This window comes from Carcharodon carcharias, chromosome 12, assembly GCF_017639515.1.
Source record: "Carcharodon carcharias isolate sCarCar2 chromosome 12, sCarCar2.pri, whole genome shotgun sequence".
Lineage (NCBI taxonomy): Eukaryota > Metazoa > Chordata > Chondrichthyes > Lamniformes > Lamnidae > Carcharodon > Carcharodon carcharias.
The window spans coordinates 90377938-90395734 of record NC_054478.1 but is presented as its reverse complement, the minus strand read 5'-3'; the positions used below and the strand labels follow the sequence as shown (position 1 = coordinate 90395734).

At 44.0% G+C, this 17797-nt stretch overlaps 1 protein-coding gene across 3 annotated transcripts in view; it reads left to right on the top strand.

Annotated features, from left to right (window-relative positions):
* The window catches only part of pde1a (phosphodiesterase 1A, calmodulin-dependent), a 522967-nt gene that overhangs the window by 445444 nt on the left and 59726 nt on the right, over nucleotides 1–17797 (top strand). For all 3 annotated transcript variants that reach the window (XM_041200982.1, XM_041200980.1, XM_041200981.1), the window contains 4 exons: nucleotides 5351–5451; nucleotides 6361–6486; nucleotides 12675–12776; nucleotides 12901–13021. In XM_041200982.1, coding sequence (XP_041056916.1) covers nucleotides 5351–5451; nucleotides 6361–6486; nucleotides 12675–12776; nucleotides 12901–13021 — 450 coding nt within the window. The remainder of the gene's footprint in view (nucleotides 1–5350; nucleotides 5452–6360; nucleotides 6487–12674; nucleotides 12777–12900; nucleotides 13022–17797) is intronic.

The window sequence follows — 17797 nt, the reverse complement described above, 5'->3', positions numbered from 1 at the left end:
CCTTTTCTCAGGCTGCAGTTGCTGGGATACCGTTGACTTCCCTTTTTTTCTGAGTTCTTGTTGCTGGGCAGATCTTTGGAAAAACTTTGGAGGTTTTGTATTTTGCAACAAATGTATCAATGCCGGTACAGAGTGATTTTCGTACTGAGCTGCACTGCAGTGAGCTTGGAAATTTGGTTATGCCTGTTTTAGTTTGGGAGATAATCTGCTCTTCTCATTTAAAATGAATGTTTGAAGCAATTCCCCATTGAATTCAGAGTGCTTATAAAAACGCAGGTTTCAGTATTTACAAAATGCTTAGAAGAGTTACACTCACAGCCTGTGTTGGTACTGCAGTTTATTATCCTCTGGGCCGTAAGTTTCCTTTTTAAAAAAAACCTTTAAAACTTCAGCAATTTCTTCACAGCTTTTGCAATCGACTTCCGCTCATTCCGGTGGATTCCTCAACTCCCAAGGCTGTACTGAAGCTTCTTCGACCTACCTGAGAGGCTGATTCATCCAGATATGGGACTCCTTAATCCACCATTGTCTTCACAGGGGAAGAGGGCCCATAATTCCAGGAAAGGTCCATGACTGGTGATGGAGTGCCCAACTTGGCAGTGCTAACCTATCAACCAGCCAGATCAGTGTGCAGAGGAGAGACTGGAGTTAGTGCGGAGGCTGGTGTGTACCTAGGGACCATCTCTTGGCAATGGGAGGGAAGGAGTAAGAATGGAACAGGGGATAAGATGGGTGTGTATGGCGCAATGACTGGAGATCACCACATCTGAGCCATGCGGCATATGTTGCATGTCTATGTCTGAGACGAAGCTACTTTTACTCAGTGTTCCTCCTCATTGTTGATGTGCACTCACCTGTCTTACTCCTCCAGCAGGTCATTCATCAGCCCAAGCAGATATTGACACGGAGGAGGAGGAGGGGATTTTAGTGGATGTACTGTTCCATCCTTGCTCCACACATCAGCTCAGATACTTGCACCTCACGGTGGGTCTGTGTGCATTGGCTAAAATGGTAGCATAAACTGGAGGCGCAGCGCACGATCGCTGGAGCAGCCAGCAGAGGCTGTGACACTCCAAGCCTCTGACTCTTGGAGGAGTGCGAGAGATCAGGAAGATGCTGAGCCAAAGCAGACGACGGACCTCTGGAGTCTTGTGAAAGGTGGTAGAAGTTGCTTACTCCTGCATTGAGAGTTTGGCGTATCTCATAGAAAGCTAGACCCAGCAGCTCAATCTTGGACATTCAGACCTGGAAGCCTTCACATTTTCATTAACCTCAGGCAGGCATTGCCAGTGCAAGAGATGGACAAGCCAACTGGAATCTCCACCAGGTCCTCATTCCTCTCTGCTAAACAGAGTGGGCCTCATGTTTGTGGATGAACAAAAGCTATCTGCATCTGGGGGCTCCTTTCAGGGCACTTCTGATGGCGACTGCAGTCCCTCAACACCCCCCCTGCCAATGACACCAGCACCTCAGGATGCCACAGTGACAGACAAGGCTCCTGCCACTGAGCAGGAGTACCTCATAATGCCAGGACCCTCATATTCACAGATGAGCAGAGGCGCCTGCCAAGATCATTCACGGGGCAACAAGAACAACAGCCTAGCTCCAGCACGTTGGAGTGATAGAGAAATATAGTGCAGCACCTATAAACAAATGAAGAAATCACTACAGGCACAGGGTCCATCACTGATGTTCGCTGCATGTGTATGGCTGAGTGTTGTGTTGTTTACCTGCTCTTTAATAAATTCTTCAGTTATGATATGGTGTTTTATTGTTAATGTGTGGACTAGGGACTAACTTCCTTTGATAGGGGCCACAAAGCCATAACACCTTCTGCTGAATATCACTGGCCCTTATTAGGTACATTTGCAATGTCGAATCTTTTGTGGTGTCTTCAGTGTATGCTTCATGCAGCGAACATCAGTGAGTCATTGCTGGACTGAAGTAGAGTGGCCCTCCATACCCTGATCCACAAGACTTTCACCTCTTTGCATTGCCAGGTTGTGCAGTGCACAGCACACCTCAACGATCAGAGAAACACTATCTCAGTCGGACTGCAAGGCCCCAGCAGTGGGGTCGAGGCTACAGAACCGCAGTTTGAGTATACCAATGGTTTTCTTGATGGTCGCCATGATAGAGGCATGGCTGATATTGTAGCTGTCTTCCGCCTGAGACTGTGGATGCCTGATAAGCCACCTCTTTAACAGGTATCCCTTGTGTCCTATTATCCAGCCACCCAGTGGATCAGGGAGATTAGAAGAGCTGTGGAACCTGGGAGTACCTGAGGATGTAAATATCATGACTACTCCCAGGGTACTGCACATACACCTGCAGGATGCACTGATGGTGATCATAGATAATCTTCACATTCACCATGTAAAACTTTTCTAATTAACGAAAGCTCCTGGCTGGCCTGTGGGTGTCTTGTACAGTCAGTGGACCCTTGTGAATTAGGAAAGCCTGCCATAGCCCCGAAGCCATTACTTGCTCAGCCTGACTGTCGTCAGTGGTGAAACGAATGAAGGTTTCTATTCCTCTGAGCAATATGTCTGCTACAACTTTAATACAATGGTGGCTTTCCAGTTGCAGAATGCCGCTGAGATCACCTGTAGATGCTTGATAGGATCCTGATGCATAGACGTTCAGGGCTACTGTTTCCTTCAGTGCCACAGGCATTGGTCAGGCACCCACGCAGTTGGAACTGATCTCCCCATAATCATGTCACATATGGATGTCATCACCTCCTTGGATAGAGGAAGCCAGTTTTGACACCGGTGCTAATTCATCTGAAGGTAGTTAGTGCGTTGTCTGCAAACCTTTCCCTCAGGGCAGTTTCTTCTCCTGGCACATACCTGCCCAGGCTCCCTGACCAATTTGATTAGATTTTTTCAAGAGGTGACCAGGTGTAGATGAGGGCAATGCATTTGACATAATCTACAAGGACTTCAGCTAGGCTTTTGATAACATCCCGTATGGGAGACTGATAACGAAGGTAAGAGCCCATGGGATCCAAGGCAATTTGGCAAATTGGATCCAGAATTGGCTGAGTGGCAGGAAGGCAGAGTGTGATGGTCGAGGGGTGTTTTTGTGACTGGCTGCCTGGGGTTCCACAGAGATCAGTGTTGGGTCCCTTGCTGTTTGTGGTATATAAAAACGATTTAGACTTGAATGTAGGAAGGTTGATCAGTAAGTTCACCGATGACATGAAAATTCGTGGTGTGGTAAATAGTGAGGAGCATAGCCTTAGATTACAGGAGGATATAGAACGGGCTGGTCAGATAGGCTGAGCAGTGGCAAATAGAATTTAATCCATATAAGTGTGAGGTGATGCACTTGGGCAGGATAAACAAGGCACAGGAATACACGATGAATGGTAGGACCCTGGGAAGTACCGAGGATCAGAGGGACATTGGTGTGCATGTCCACCGTTCCCTTAAGGTAGCAGGACAGGTAGATAAGGTGGTTAGGAAGGCATATGGGATACTTACCTTTATTAGCCGAGGCATAGAATATAAGAGCAGGGAGGTTATGCTGGAACTGTATAAAACGCTGGTTAGGCCACAGCTAGAGTGTTGCGTGCAGTTCTGGAATCTGCATTATTGGAAGGATGTGATTGCACTAGAGGGTGTGCAGAGGAGATTTATCAGGATGTTGCCTGGGCTGGAGAGTTTTAGTTATGGGGAGAGATTGGATAGACTGGGGTTATTTTCCCTGAAGCAGAGGAGATTGAGGGGGGACATGATTGAGGTGTATAAAATTATGAGGGGCATAGATAGGGTAGACAGGAAGGAACTTTTCCCCTCTTGTTGGAGGGGTCAATAACCAGGAGGCATAGATTTAAGATAAGTGTCTGGAGGTTTAGAGGGGATGTGAGGAAGAATTTTTTCACCCAGAGGGTGGTGGGAATCTGGAACTCACTGCCTGAAAGAGTGGTAGGGGCAGAAACCCTCATAACATTTAAGAAGTATTGGGATGTGCACTTGTGATGATGTGGCATACAAGGCTATGGCCCTAGTGCTGGAAAATGGGGTTAGAATAGTTAGGTACTTGTTTGATCGGTGCAGACAGTAGACCTCTATGACTCTATGACTAACATTAAATCACACAAGCTGCATTAAATTTCAGTCAATTGATCTGTTAATTGCCTCAAGTATTCATAAACTGCCCTTAATCTGGAGTGGGTTGGCTTTTGCTCACCTTCTGTAATCTTGGAATTGGGACCTGACCTGATGTCTTCATGCCCACTTTAATGTTCGATCAGGAGGGACAGCTGTCCACTCCCCATTGTAAAATTCTGCCCTAATAGTTAATTGGAGAAATATTTCTTCTCACCTAATTACTTCAAATGAATCATTTGCTCCATTTCAAGTATTTTGCTCCATGATAATAAGGCTGTTTTTATGTACTTACCCAATGTGATATGTATCAGCTAGATTTTTTCTATCCAATACTGCTCAAGCCCCTTGAAATGCTCCCTAGATGTTCCTTTCATCTCAGCTTTAATTCTTCCGGCTACTTAGGTTTGATAGTCCATAGACACTTTCCTTTATGGTTTGTAACTTACTTTGTCATAAATAACAAATAGCTAACAGTCTCAGATCAATCCCAAAAAAGAAACCAATATTCCTCTAAAACAGTCTTTCCAAAGTCAGACTTTGTTTTATTTTTCAGAGTTATTTTGTTGCAAGAATCAGTTTCCTATTATGATGTATCCAGAAGCTCATTCCGTTTCTCAAAAAGCCTCAAATACATGCAAAAAACAAAATCTGTTCCAAACTAGAGATATGTAGATTATGAATTATATGCTGAGGCTTCTTGGGGTCGACTGTGCAGCTCAAATCCTGTATCATCACGACCTGGGGATAAGTGGTTTGCCTTCATCAGATAAAACAAAGTCAGACTATTTGCATAACCTCTGGAGCACCTTTTACAACTCATGCCAATCCAGGGAAATCCAGGTTGTTGGTTTTGCTACAGCAGGTTCTCAGTTGATGGGGTGGAGCACTGGGCAGTGATGGGTAAGGGCAGAAAGTGCCCCATTTTTATTTTCAGATATTATGGTGCCTTCCCATCCAGCACACATTCCAATGGGCTCCCTGAGGTCAAAGCACTGCTCAGGCACCATCATGGCATTATGGAATGGGCACTTCATTTAAATAGAACTCAGGTCGGGCTTAATGAGCAGCTTGTACAGTGCTTGTATCCAGCCCGACTTGTGCTTGTCACCTGCCACTGAGAAATGTTGAGTGCCTCAGATGTGTGATTTTCCAGAGATAATCATGTCGCATCTTCTAATCTGAGCTGAGTGTTGTTTTTGACTATTTCCCGAATTGTACCCTTTCTGTTACAGCACTGGTTTACAGAACTGGAAATTCTGGCCATGCTCTTTGCAGCTGCTATTCATGACTATGAGCATACGGGAACCACAAATAACTTCCACATTCAAACCAGGTAGGAAGCAACATTGCAAAACGTGAAGAATAAAACTTCCAGATGAATTCACCACTAAAATTCCCTCCAAAGTGGAGATCTTGATAATATAAGTGGTTTAGCTTTCTATATTGTTTAATAGGGTTACACCAGATCAGGGGATTGAAACTTTGCTTTGGGTGCTAGTGTTAACCAGGCTGGTTTGCCATTTATCCACCTGTTTGATATTCAGTTCTACTGAAGGCAATGGAACTAAATGCTGGGTGGGGTGACCAATTTGACCCAGTCCGCTCTGCATTATTATTCAAAACTATTTTTTACCATGATGCCTTCAATAATTGCAGGAAGTGGCATGGGGCATGGGTAGGGGTGTGAGGACTAGAGGGGAAAACATATAAGCCCAACAACTGGAATAAAATCCCGTGGCCACCTCTAATCTGCTTCTGGAGCGATAGGCCTGAGCACATCCCACACCACCCATCCACACCCCAGAACGAAAATTGGGTCTGACAGGCACTTTCTACCCAGGTGGGTCTGCCAAGTCAGGACATTTTCCAGATCTAGCAACTGGTCTCGAACACAAAAATCTGGTCCTAGTCGTAAGTTACCAGATGCCTTTGTTGAACATTATTACTTAATATTTTGACCTCAAAAATTGCACCATGGCATATTAAACAATGATCACTTAGCGTAATTATCTGAAATTTCTCTGTTATTTTAATGGAGCCGTTAGTTCATTTCTGTTAGCTTCAATGGGTTAATGCCTTAACTAAAATAAAGACCAAGGACTGTCCAATGTATTAGCTCGGTATACTTATACCTGATGGTGTAATTTCAGTATCTTTGTTTTTAATGTAGTTTTTTGTGGCCACTTAATTGTAGAACAACATATTTAATGTCAATCATTATGTTTCATTTATTTATTAACAGATCAGGTGTAGCTATTTTATACAATGATCGTTCTGTTCTTGAAAACTATCATGTGAGTGCTGCCTACCGATTAATGCAAGATGAAGAAATGAATATTATGTGCAATTTATCTAAAGATGATTGGCGGTAAGATAAGACTTTTCAGAATAAAATAAACTGTATAAAAGATTACTTTTCCAATATTAGGTTCAAATGGATTGCTTTTTGAGACATCTGCAAAAATATTGTACAAATACAAGTCTCCCTACCATTTGGTGTTATGGTGTGAATATAGATTTGTGATAAAATGAGTTCAGTTATTCTTTATTCAAGGTAGCCACAAACACTTTTGCATTAGATTAGCACTCTTTAGGCAATGTTTGTGGTCGAAAGAAAGTGACAAAACAACATTTTACATATCTGTAGTATGGGTTTTTTTTATAAAGGCAGAGATTGAGAGTTTCATTAACATTAAAGCCTTAAGAGTTACTTTTTGGAATAGATTTATAGATTAATGAACAACAAAAATCATGAACAGCAAATGTAGTGATTTTTCTGCATGATTAATTAATCAAATTAGAATAATATTGCAGGGAGCATCCTTTGAACATGACTTATACTGGGGATTGTGGTGTGGGAGTGGGGTGGAAGGGGCGTGCAAGGGTCAGGCTAAGTTTACCTCTTTGTGCACTGTACAGGCATCCATTGTGAAACCTTTCAGCCACTTACCAAAGTTTAAGTTCATTTTGTTGTTAATTTACATATTTCTAAGTTGCTGATACTAACAGAACTCAATATTCTGCACCAGTGAGGTAACGGCACTAGAATCAGCCCCAGCTTCTAAACCTCCAGATCCGCAGCATTCAAACAGTAAAAGCCAACAAATGAACATAAACCAAAATAGGAATCAACTGCCTGGATTTCGAGGCCAAAAGTGGACAAACGTGAACCTAGGTCTGCAGTTCTGGAAAAACTCAGCAGGTCTGCCATTATCTGTGGAGAGAGAAACGGGGTCAATGTTTCAAGTCTGTATGACTCTTCTTCAGATAAATGCTGCCTCTCCAGGGAGTCTGTGACCTCCATTTGCCAGTTAATTGGACCTGAGATCAGCTCCGACTGTGTGGGTGGGCACCCCATGCCAGTGGCTCTGTAGGTCACAGTGGCCCTCAACTTCTATACCTCCGGCTCTTTCCAGGGGTCAATGGGGGATCTTTGTGGAGTCTCCCAATCAGCTGTCCACTGTTGCGTCAAGCTGGTGACAGAAGCACTGTTCATACAGCTATTGACTTTCATTCATTTCCATATGGATGAAGCCAGCTAGGCGGAGCGAGCCAGAGGCTTTGCAGTGATTTCTGGGTTCCCCCACATCCAGGCTGCCATCGATTGCACACATGTGGTCATCAAGGCGCCAGCAGGTCAGCCGGATACCTTTGTCAACAGGAAGGGTTTACACTCGATGAACGTGCAGATAGTGCGTGAACACAGGATGCATGTTCTGTGCAAGGTACCCTGGCAGCTCCCATGATGCATACACCCTGAGACACTTCCAGGTGCCGAGGCTCTTCAGTGCTCCAGCCTGACTGGATGGATGGCTGTTGGGTGACAAGGGATATCTCTTGAAAAGGTGGCTTATGACACCTCTCCACCACCCAAGTACAGAGGCAGAGCAGCGTTATAACAGGAGCCATGCCTCCACAAGGGCAGTGATAGAGAGAACCATAGGTCTTCTGAAGATCCACTTCCAATGCCTGGACCCTTCAGGGGTGCACTACAATAATCCCAGAGTGGGTGTCACTGATAGTGGTCACATGCTGCGCTCTCCACAATCAGGCACTGGCAAGGTGGGGCCCACTGGAGGAAGAGGATCTTGAGGCAACTCCACAGGCCACAGATGATGAATCCAATAGTGAGTCAGAAGAGGAGCACAGTGAGGAGAATGTTGAGGGTGTGGAGGCAGACCTCTGTAACCTCCAGGGAGGCAGGACACCAGGGATGCCTTGATCCAACGCTCCTTCAGCTAGACTGCCAAATAAGCACTACCACCTCAGGCCTGGACTGCCGCCTCCATCCCAGATGTCTGCAAAGACCCTTTCCTTTGACCCACTCAGTGTCTTGTGCAAAATAAAGTTTTGAGCCACCCGCATCCAGCATTACATACTGGCATACCCTGCACCACATTAAATGATAAAGGTGAAGCATACTCAGGCCATTATGACAAAAGAAAATTTATCTCATGTTGACAGTCAAAACAAATCAACAGAACCTTCTTTTGTCTTCAACCCCAGACCAGAAAACATCAACAAAACATTGCACAACAGAAGATTACCCGTGACCAGTCCCTCTTGTTCTCATGGTGCCTTAAACTTACGTTTCCAAGTGCTACGTCTTGGTGCTCGCCCCTCGCTGGCACTGGCATTGGAGACAGTCTGCTGTCTCTGCTGTCCTGCTGGCTTTGATGACCTTGGCGGTCATCCTTTGGCCAGTGGAGCCTGTGCTGGCCCCACCTGTGAGGGAGCAGCCAGTGCCACTGCTGGCATCTCCCCAGCCGCCGCAGCCTTATCAGATGCACAGCCACTGGCAGAGGGGCAGAGGAGCTGCTGCTGTCATCTGGAGCATCCTGTGGGGAGCCCGCAGAGACAACAGGCAGTTTGTGTGCCAATGTGAGGTCGCTCTGGACCTCCCTGCTCACCATTGATGGACAGGCACCCAACAGGGATACTCGGTGCCTTATCTATCTCCCACACAGACACTGACCACCTGAGGTCAGAGCCTGTGTGAGGGCTTATAGGTCTGAGCACAACCCCAGGAACCCCAGATTCTCTGTCTGAATCTGCCTCTCCATGAGAGTTGTCACCCTCTCAATGGAGGATGCAGTGCAGTCGGCCATCAGGGTCGATGGCATGCATACCTTCATGGATCTCCACCAGATTCTCCCACACATCTCGCTGGACATCCAGCATCTGCTACCTAATGGACGACTCCAGAGGCTCATCATCTGCCTTCGACTCAGCATCCTCCTGGTCCCCAGCAGCCCTCTGATTGCCCGTGCCCTGGGTACTGCAGGTGTCCGCCAGCACCTCAAGCTAGTGTGAAGTGCCCTCACCGCTGTGCACCAACATTCTAGCTGAAGACCTAATGCCCAACGAGGTGCTGCTACCTGTGCTGGTGCCTGGTTCAGAGAGCAGGTGTGACACAGGTGCATCTGGAGCCTGGTCCTCTAGCGTCAGGGTGGGTTTTCGGGGTCCTGCGATTGGGTGCATGGTGGCAAAGCTAAGGGAGAAAAATGACTTGTCATTAGTTTAAGTCATCACCCTGTCACTGTGCATGCCAGGCACTCTAGTGAGACCATGGAGATCTGCATCATGGTGCCATCATCTTTCAATGACCAAAGAGAAATCCAGTTTTGAGGGTTCCATCAATGATGAGACTACACAAGAATGTTTGCACCATCCGAAACTCTCACCTCCGTGCACTTCATCCCAGCCCACCACAGACATGCAAAAGCACTACAGATATTGTAGCTTAAAATTGTCTGACACCCCAGCATTCCCATGACTGGTTGACCAAGGTCCGTGGTGCCTCTCCAGCTCCAAGGTGTCCTACTCACAGCTGGTTAGGATTAGGAGGTTAGCCGGGCCTCTGCCAGTCTGCGACCTGCCAATGCTGTTATGGGCTGTCTTCTCCTTGATGGACAGAGGAGCAGTGATTCGTCCACTCTCCACCTGCAGCACCATTGCAGCCTGGCCAATCCCACCTAAGGAACACCTTGCAGGGCACATCTGAGTCGTGGCCCTGGAGCCGCAAGGCACTCAGTCCAATTTCTCACCCCCTTGGCCATCTCTGGCGTCATTGACAATTGACACTCAGAATCTAACACCCCTGAGCTCCACGGGGGGACAGTCAGCCCTTATCACTTCAACACACTGATCCATGCCAATGCGGTACTCACCCTTCCTGAGGCAGCAGGTCATTAAACCTTTTCCGGCACTGCACCCAGGTGAGCCGCACCATATCATGGCTGCTGACCAGCGCTGCCACCTCCTCCCAAGCTCGTTCTGTTCAATGTGGTGGCTTCCGCTTTCCATCCCTGAGGACAAGGGTGTCCCTGCTGGCAGCCACCTCCTCCAGGAGGAACACGAGGCACTCATCAGAAAAACTGGAGGCCGAGTGCCCACCCAACCTGCCCTCCCACCTGACATCTGCAGCCGTGTTTGAATCCATAATTTATAATCTCCTGTTAACAACACTGAAGATGTCTTTGTCACTGACAGCCCTCCTCTGCTGCCTGCCCTTACCCGGCCATTGGGGAGTCATTGCTCACACTCGGGCGGGTCTTGATTGGCCCCCCAATGTGAAATCGCGGTCGGGGGCCTACCACCGTTGGTGGCACCTTTCCTGGTACTCCCGGGCCCACCAATCTCATCCTCCCGCCGAACCCAAAATTCTGCCCATTGACTCTGTTTCTCTCTCCACATGTGCTGCCAGACCTGCTGAATTTTCCCAGCATTTTCTGTTTTTATTTCAGATTTCCAACATCTGTAGTATTTTGCTTTCATCACTATGTTTATACAGTTGCTATAATTTGTATAACTTTTAACGTTTGAGTCCTGAAAACATTTTAGTTTAAATGCAGTTTGCTCATCTATTTGGTAATGCTAGTCATGTGACCATTAATACATTATTGTTTACATTGTCTACAAGGACCAAACTCTAACCTGCAACTTGACTATCATTCTGCAGCTAGTCTGAGTTCCAAGCCTGCCCTTTTTGCAGTCCATCACGTGTCCCAAACTTCATTCTAGCCCCAGCTCCTACCCCAGGCTTCATCCCAGTCCACCACAGATATGCAAAAGCACGACAGATATTGCAGCTTCTCATTCCCAAAGCCCGAGTCTCAGGAAGAGACAGGTTCATTTCTACAGCCACTTGAACTCAAATCTTCTTCGAGGCCTCCATGGCAGGTGAGAAGAAAAGGGATTCAGTATTCAGGAGGCCCAGACAACTTTTCAGGTTCGGGTTGAAGCTTTAAGTTTGGCCCTTGGAAGCAGTGAGAACAATGCTGCATTAACCTTTACTGTGGTGGGAGAGTCCTGAACAATGGGGCATCACTTTAAATTAGAGCAAGGCTGTTCAGGAGTAATATCAGGAGAGCACTCCTTCGCAAAAGGGTAGTGGTAATCTGGAATTCCTATCCCCAAAAAGCTGTTGATGTGAGGTCAATTGAAAACTTCAAAACTGATATAGATTTCTCAGTATTATAGATTCCAGTACAATGGAGGAAAGGCAGAGTTAAGATACAGATCAGGTATGATCTAATTGAATGTCGGAGCCACCTAAAGGGGCTGAATGGCCTAATTATGTTCCTATCTTCCTAATATTTTTTGGCGAGCTGTGGGCACCAAGCAGACACATTTTAATTGTTCAGTAGTTTCATGCACCAGGCCGGCAGGCAAAGTTTGTGGGCAATCCTGACTTCTCAAGGAACTACAACAATCCAATTTTTTTTTAAAATAGAATACTTAGGGACTATGGGTTAGGCCTCACAATGCCTAGAGAAAGTAGGACAAGTTGGACCCTTCATGCTTCACCCACTTCTTCTTGAAAGCATCAATTAGGACCGTACAGGCTTTGGTCCTGATTTGCATAATTGTGCAACCTCCTGCCTGTTTTGGATGGGAGTGCTGGGTGCCCTTTTACAGCTCTGCCTGAAAGTTGATTCTAGCACTTGAATAGCACAAGGTCCCTGCCAGATTTTCAGCTGCCAGCTGCCTGTATTTCTGGCAGCTGAAAGTGTTGCACTTGAACTGTGCTATTTTGATTCGAGTGCAAAGGTACTTTTTTTTATATTCGCTCATGGGATGTGGGCGTCGCTGGCTAGGCCAGCATTTATTGCCCATCCCCAAATGCCCTTGAGAAGGTGGTGGTGAGCTGCCTTCTGGAACTGCTGCAGTCCATGTGGTGTAGGCACACCCACAGCACTGTTAGGGAGAGAGCCCTGTGAGTGTTAAAGGATGATGGCCCCTTAGCACCATTCTAACTTAAACCAATTGACCAAATTAGCAGAAAACTCACATTCTTTAACTAAAGGGCAAGAATTAACCCTAAATACATTTGGCTTGAGCAAGAATATTGAGACAGGCTGGCATTTCAGCTGGTGAACTGTACTTCAGGGTTGACATTCCTTTAGTCGTGGGAACATTAGACGTTCAGTACTTTTTATATATTTTCCCATTTATTTATTGTAGACATGGAAAGAAAGCTAGCAGTCAGATCTATTCCTGTATTTAGCATTGTCAATCAGTTAGTCATAACATCATGTTTTATAAATCAAACAGGGAGCTGCGTTCATTGGTGATAGAGATGGTTTTATCGACCGACATGTCTTGTCATTTTCAACAAATCAAGACCATGAAAAATACGTTGCAGCAGCCTGAAGGGTGAGGTGATCTCCTTTCCTTGATTTTTCTTTCTAAAAGCAGGAAACTTGTAATTATCTATCACACAATACCAACCTACATTCCTTGAATGCCACAAGTCATACGTATGTCCTTGATTTTTCAGGACTGACAAAGCCAAAGTTATGTCATTAATGCTGCATGCAGCAGATATAAGTCACCCTGCAAAAACCTGGCAACAGCACTACCGTTGGACAATGACATTGATGGAAGAATTCTTTAGACAGGTAAAGGCTTTTGATGTACTACAAAACAACACACAACGCATGCAATAGGAACACTCTTTATAAGTGCTTTATTATAGAAATGTTCCCAAGTCAGTGTCTTGTCATGTGAATATTGTACATCATCTAATTAGAAATATTTTCATTAACAGCAATTATTCTATTTTATGCTTCCTGTTAATAGAACATTTTGAATATTCAGCTCAGAAGTTTCTCACTCTTTCCATGTATAATTAGGACAAGTCAACTAGGGCCCCATTTAAACCATGAACCATAATCGTAAAAAAGTAACGGTGCAGAAAGAGGCCATTTAGCCCATCATGTCTCTGCTGGCCAAAAAGGGAGAAAAGAAACTAGCCACTCACTTTAATCCCACTTTTCAGCTCCTGGTCCATAGCCTTGCAGGTTACAGTACTTCAGATGCAGATCCAGGTACCTTTTAAATGAGTTGAGCATTTCAGCCTCAACACCAGCTTAGGCAATGAATTCCAGATGCCCACCAACCTCTGGGTAAAAAACCTTTTCCTCATGCCCTCTCTAATCCTTCTACCAATCACCTTAACCTATAAACCTGGTAACTGACCCCTCAGATAGGGGGAACAATTCTTTCCTGTCTGCCCTATCTAGGCCCCTCATAATTTTGTACACCTCAATTAGGCCACCCCTTAGCCTCCTCTGTTCTAAGAAAAACAGCCTTGGCCTATCCAATCTCTCCTCATAGCTGCAGTTTTCAAGGCCTGGCAACATTCTTGTAAATCTCCTCTGCAATCTCTCCAGAGCAATTATGTCCTTCCTGTAATGTGGTGACCAGAACTGTACACAAAATTCCATCTGTGGCCCAACCAGCATTTTATACAGTTCCATCATCACGCCCCTGCTTTTGTATTCAATACCTCACCCAACAAAGGAAAGCATTCCATATGCTTTCTTGACCATCTTGCCACCTGTCCTGCCACCTTTAGGGACCTGCGGATGTGCACACTAAGGTGTCTCACTTCCTCAACCCCTCTCAATAACTTCCCGTTTATTGAGCATTCCCTTGCTTTGTTTGTCCCCCTCAAATGCATTACCTCACACTTTTCCAGATTGAATTCCATTTGCCAATTCCCCGCCCACTCAACCAAATTATTGATATCATTCTGGAGTTGACAGCTATCCTCTTCACTATCAACTATATGGCCAATTTTTGTGTCATCTGCAAATTTTCCAATGATGCCTCCCACATTTAAGCCTAAATAATTTCCTGTCACTTAGCCAATCTTGGATCCAACCTGCCACCTTCCCTGTATCTCATGATACCAGTTTCCCCTCCCCCCCAGAACAGAATTCCCGAACTTCCTCAAGTTTTAGACCTTCCCATGGAGTGCACTTTGATTTCCAAGTAAGCTCATTTGCGTGTTTGTAATGAGGGTCAGTGAACCTGCAGGTCTGAGTTTCCTGCTGTTATTCTTACAACATACCCAGGGTTGGTTAGAAAGTGAATTAGAAGGTGCAGCTGTTGCCTGGATCAGTGAAAACTAGAAGAGAGGAGCTGGTGAGCCTCAAGGGTGTGGAGAGTGTTCAAAAGTGATTTCTGCAGCTGGGAGCAGCTTTTTGACATCCTTTCTTCACGACCCTGATTTGCTGTTTGATTGATATTGAGATTGTGAGACCACCATGAGATTTTTGACCCTTCTAACCCTACAGCACAGCAGAGATTCTCTGTCCAATCAACAGATACTCAGTCGGGAACAAGATTCTTGCTGAAATCCCATGCTGCGTGTTAAATGAGGCATCACAATGGAAAAGTTAAAAAGATCTTGCTATCACTACCACACCTATCCACCATCCTCTTATCCACCGCTCTTTTAGCCAGCATGACTCAAATTCCACATTTACTACTTGTCCATGCCAAGCCCTTGCCTTATAGTTTTGTCCATGCCTGAAAAAGGCACCCAGTCAAGATGCAGCATACAATTTAAATCCTTGCCATGCTAAATCTTCCATGGACTTCATCCATCAAAATATTGAAACATAAATTCAGGGCCCAATTTTAACACTGTTAAATGGATGGGATTTAAATGAGTTAAAATCTCACCCCAATCTTTTTACTGCCATCCGAGTTGGGTGTATGGCCTTTTTGGCCATTTTGGGAAATGTAGAAGTGCAGTGACATTGGTCAAATATGTCAGTGCAGAAATTTTGATAGTCCTGGCCATGTTTACTAATGTTATCAGTCACCTATTTAAACAATATGTGCGTAGCTTGATACTTGATATTGCACTCTTATCAGTGAAGGAGAGTAACACTGGTTTGTCAACCAGAGACAGTGCCAAACTTGTGTTCCAAGTTTCTTCGCCACAGTTGGCAAAAATTTGTTCAGCTAACCTGGACAATCCAGGAAGGTTTTCATCACTCATTCACAGGTAGATTGGCAATTTAAACTTTGTACTAATGAAAATAAAATGTCTCTTTACCCAATACAAAATCATGTAGAAGGGAGCAATACTCAATTCCCAATATGAGCTTGTGAATCTCTGCAGCAGGAACACTAAAGATGAAAATTGGCCCATGGTTTGAAGGCTACTGATGCTTCCCTGACTCACCTCCTTTATAAAGGAAGCATGAAATACTGTGCTTTAGGCACTTTATCAACCAATACAAGAAAAAGAATAAAATAAAGTTGGCTCTTCAAAATATTTAGGCAAATTAAATAATGAAAATTTCAGAAACGCTCATTTTATTGTTAACATTGCAAATAAAACACACAAAAGCGACATAAGAGTTCCTTCATCAATGGAGGCGTCCTTTCTTTTATTTCAAATAAGCACTTGAGAATAGAATATATAGAATAATAGAATAATATTGAATTGTGTTAGGCTTTCATTTAAATGTTATTGATTCAAACCTAGTATCTTAATGAGGCTGGTTCACTGAATAGCTGCCTCTGTCTCCATTAATAAATTTAAAAGTGCATTAGCTCAGGGAGAAATTAGTCAAGGCCTATTCTCCTAATTCAGCTCTCCCTCTATTCTGCACTTGGTCTCCTAGCACACAGGACTGCTGTAATACCATGAGATAGATTTTAACTCCCTCTGCCCCCTAAAATTGTGAAAGTATTATTACTGCCCTGTTCCAGTCTGTTTCCATGGAGCCTCTGCATGAGCAGCCAAGACAGCTACAATTCTAAAATGCTAATTAGGGTGTGATCACACACATAGGACCCCAAAACAATTTAAAGTACTGGTGGGCATTCATGGTATTCAAAAATCTTGATACATGCTGCCAATCCAGTCACATGTTTTCTGCTACTCTTGCCTCATCGATAAAGCTCCTGGCTCAGCTCCGCAGTGAGACACAGAACTTCCTGCTTATCATTATTGGTCATCTGCCTGTGAGAATTGGTTCAACACGTGCAGTTCGCCCATCAAATGTAAATGAGCCCCTGCTCTCAGAATGCTTTGGAGCTGTTGCTGAGAGCATTGAGTAATTGTGCAATCGCCCAGTGTCTGTCCTAGGTTAAAATTGACCCCAAGTTTTTGCTTTGTCATTTACCAATCTTGCAAACAGTGATTTAGTTAAATGCTAACTTTACATTTTCAGGATATAACTTAATGATAATTAATCATATTATCTATTGGTATACATTACTTAGCCGAATGTTGCCTTGTATCTAGTTCACATCATCATTTTCTGTTCTAAGCAGCACTTCACCCATTTATAGTGACTTGAGGAATAACAATTTGGAAGGATGATACAAGGCCCCATGGATGATGTAATTCTGTCTCCAACACCATTCTGAATGCAAGACATTAATTTGGACAGGGCACATGTTCTAAATGCATTATTAATCATCCCAGGATTAACAGTTAAAATCAATACTGATGACTATTTATAGAACTTAAGCATTTATCCAAAAAGAAATTGAACTTAAATTAAATATTAAATTTTAATGTAGTTTTAAATTTCAATTTCTTTTAAATATTAGTGTCAATGGCTTCTATTAATGTTTGTGATTGGTCATGCAACTAATGTTTGAGGTCTCCAAGAAATGTCCAGTTTTAACCATTTTATGTCATGTTAACCAATGCCTTATGGCCTAGATAAGCCACATAATTGGATGGAAGTGATGTGAAGATTTAGTGAGAATGGCTGAGATCTCTAAGCCAATAAACTGCCCTTTGTACAAAGTTAATGATAATCTGGCCCGCCAGTTAACTATAAACTATATTTTCTTCTCATTACTATTTTAACAGAAAAGTGGACAGTGTTCCTTGCTTTATATTGGTATCAACTTTTTCCACTTAAAATCGCAACTGCAAAAAAATACAACAATATTTTTAAATCTGATCTGGTACTAATTATGTATCATTAAACACTCAGTTAAAACCTTTTGAAATCACAGCAGCAAAAAAATTATTTTATTTTCCCCTGCCCAGTCAGCACTGTGGAAGGGGAAAAATTGATATCATCAGCTAGATTTAGATTACAATTCCATTGTGTCTTGCTCATGTGCCAATACTGAATGGCCTGCATGGACTTTCAAACCATTACTATTTAATATTGGTCTACATATACTTTTCTCACAACAAATGCATGTTATTATTTACATCTAATCAAGTTGGTGCCAATATAGCTTTGGTGCCAGGGCTAGATGCATATGAAATAACAGAAAGCCTTTCCCTCTCACCCCTGTGCCCCACCAAATACACATGCAGATCAGCATTTGCTATTGTTACCTATCCTTCATTCAAGAATATATAACTATCATTTGACAATGTAATGTTTTTTTAAATTTTG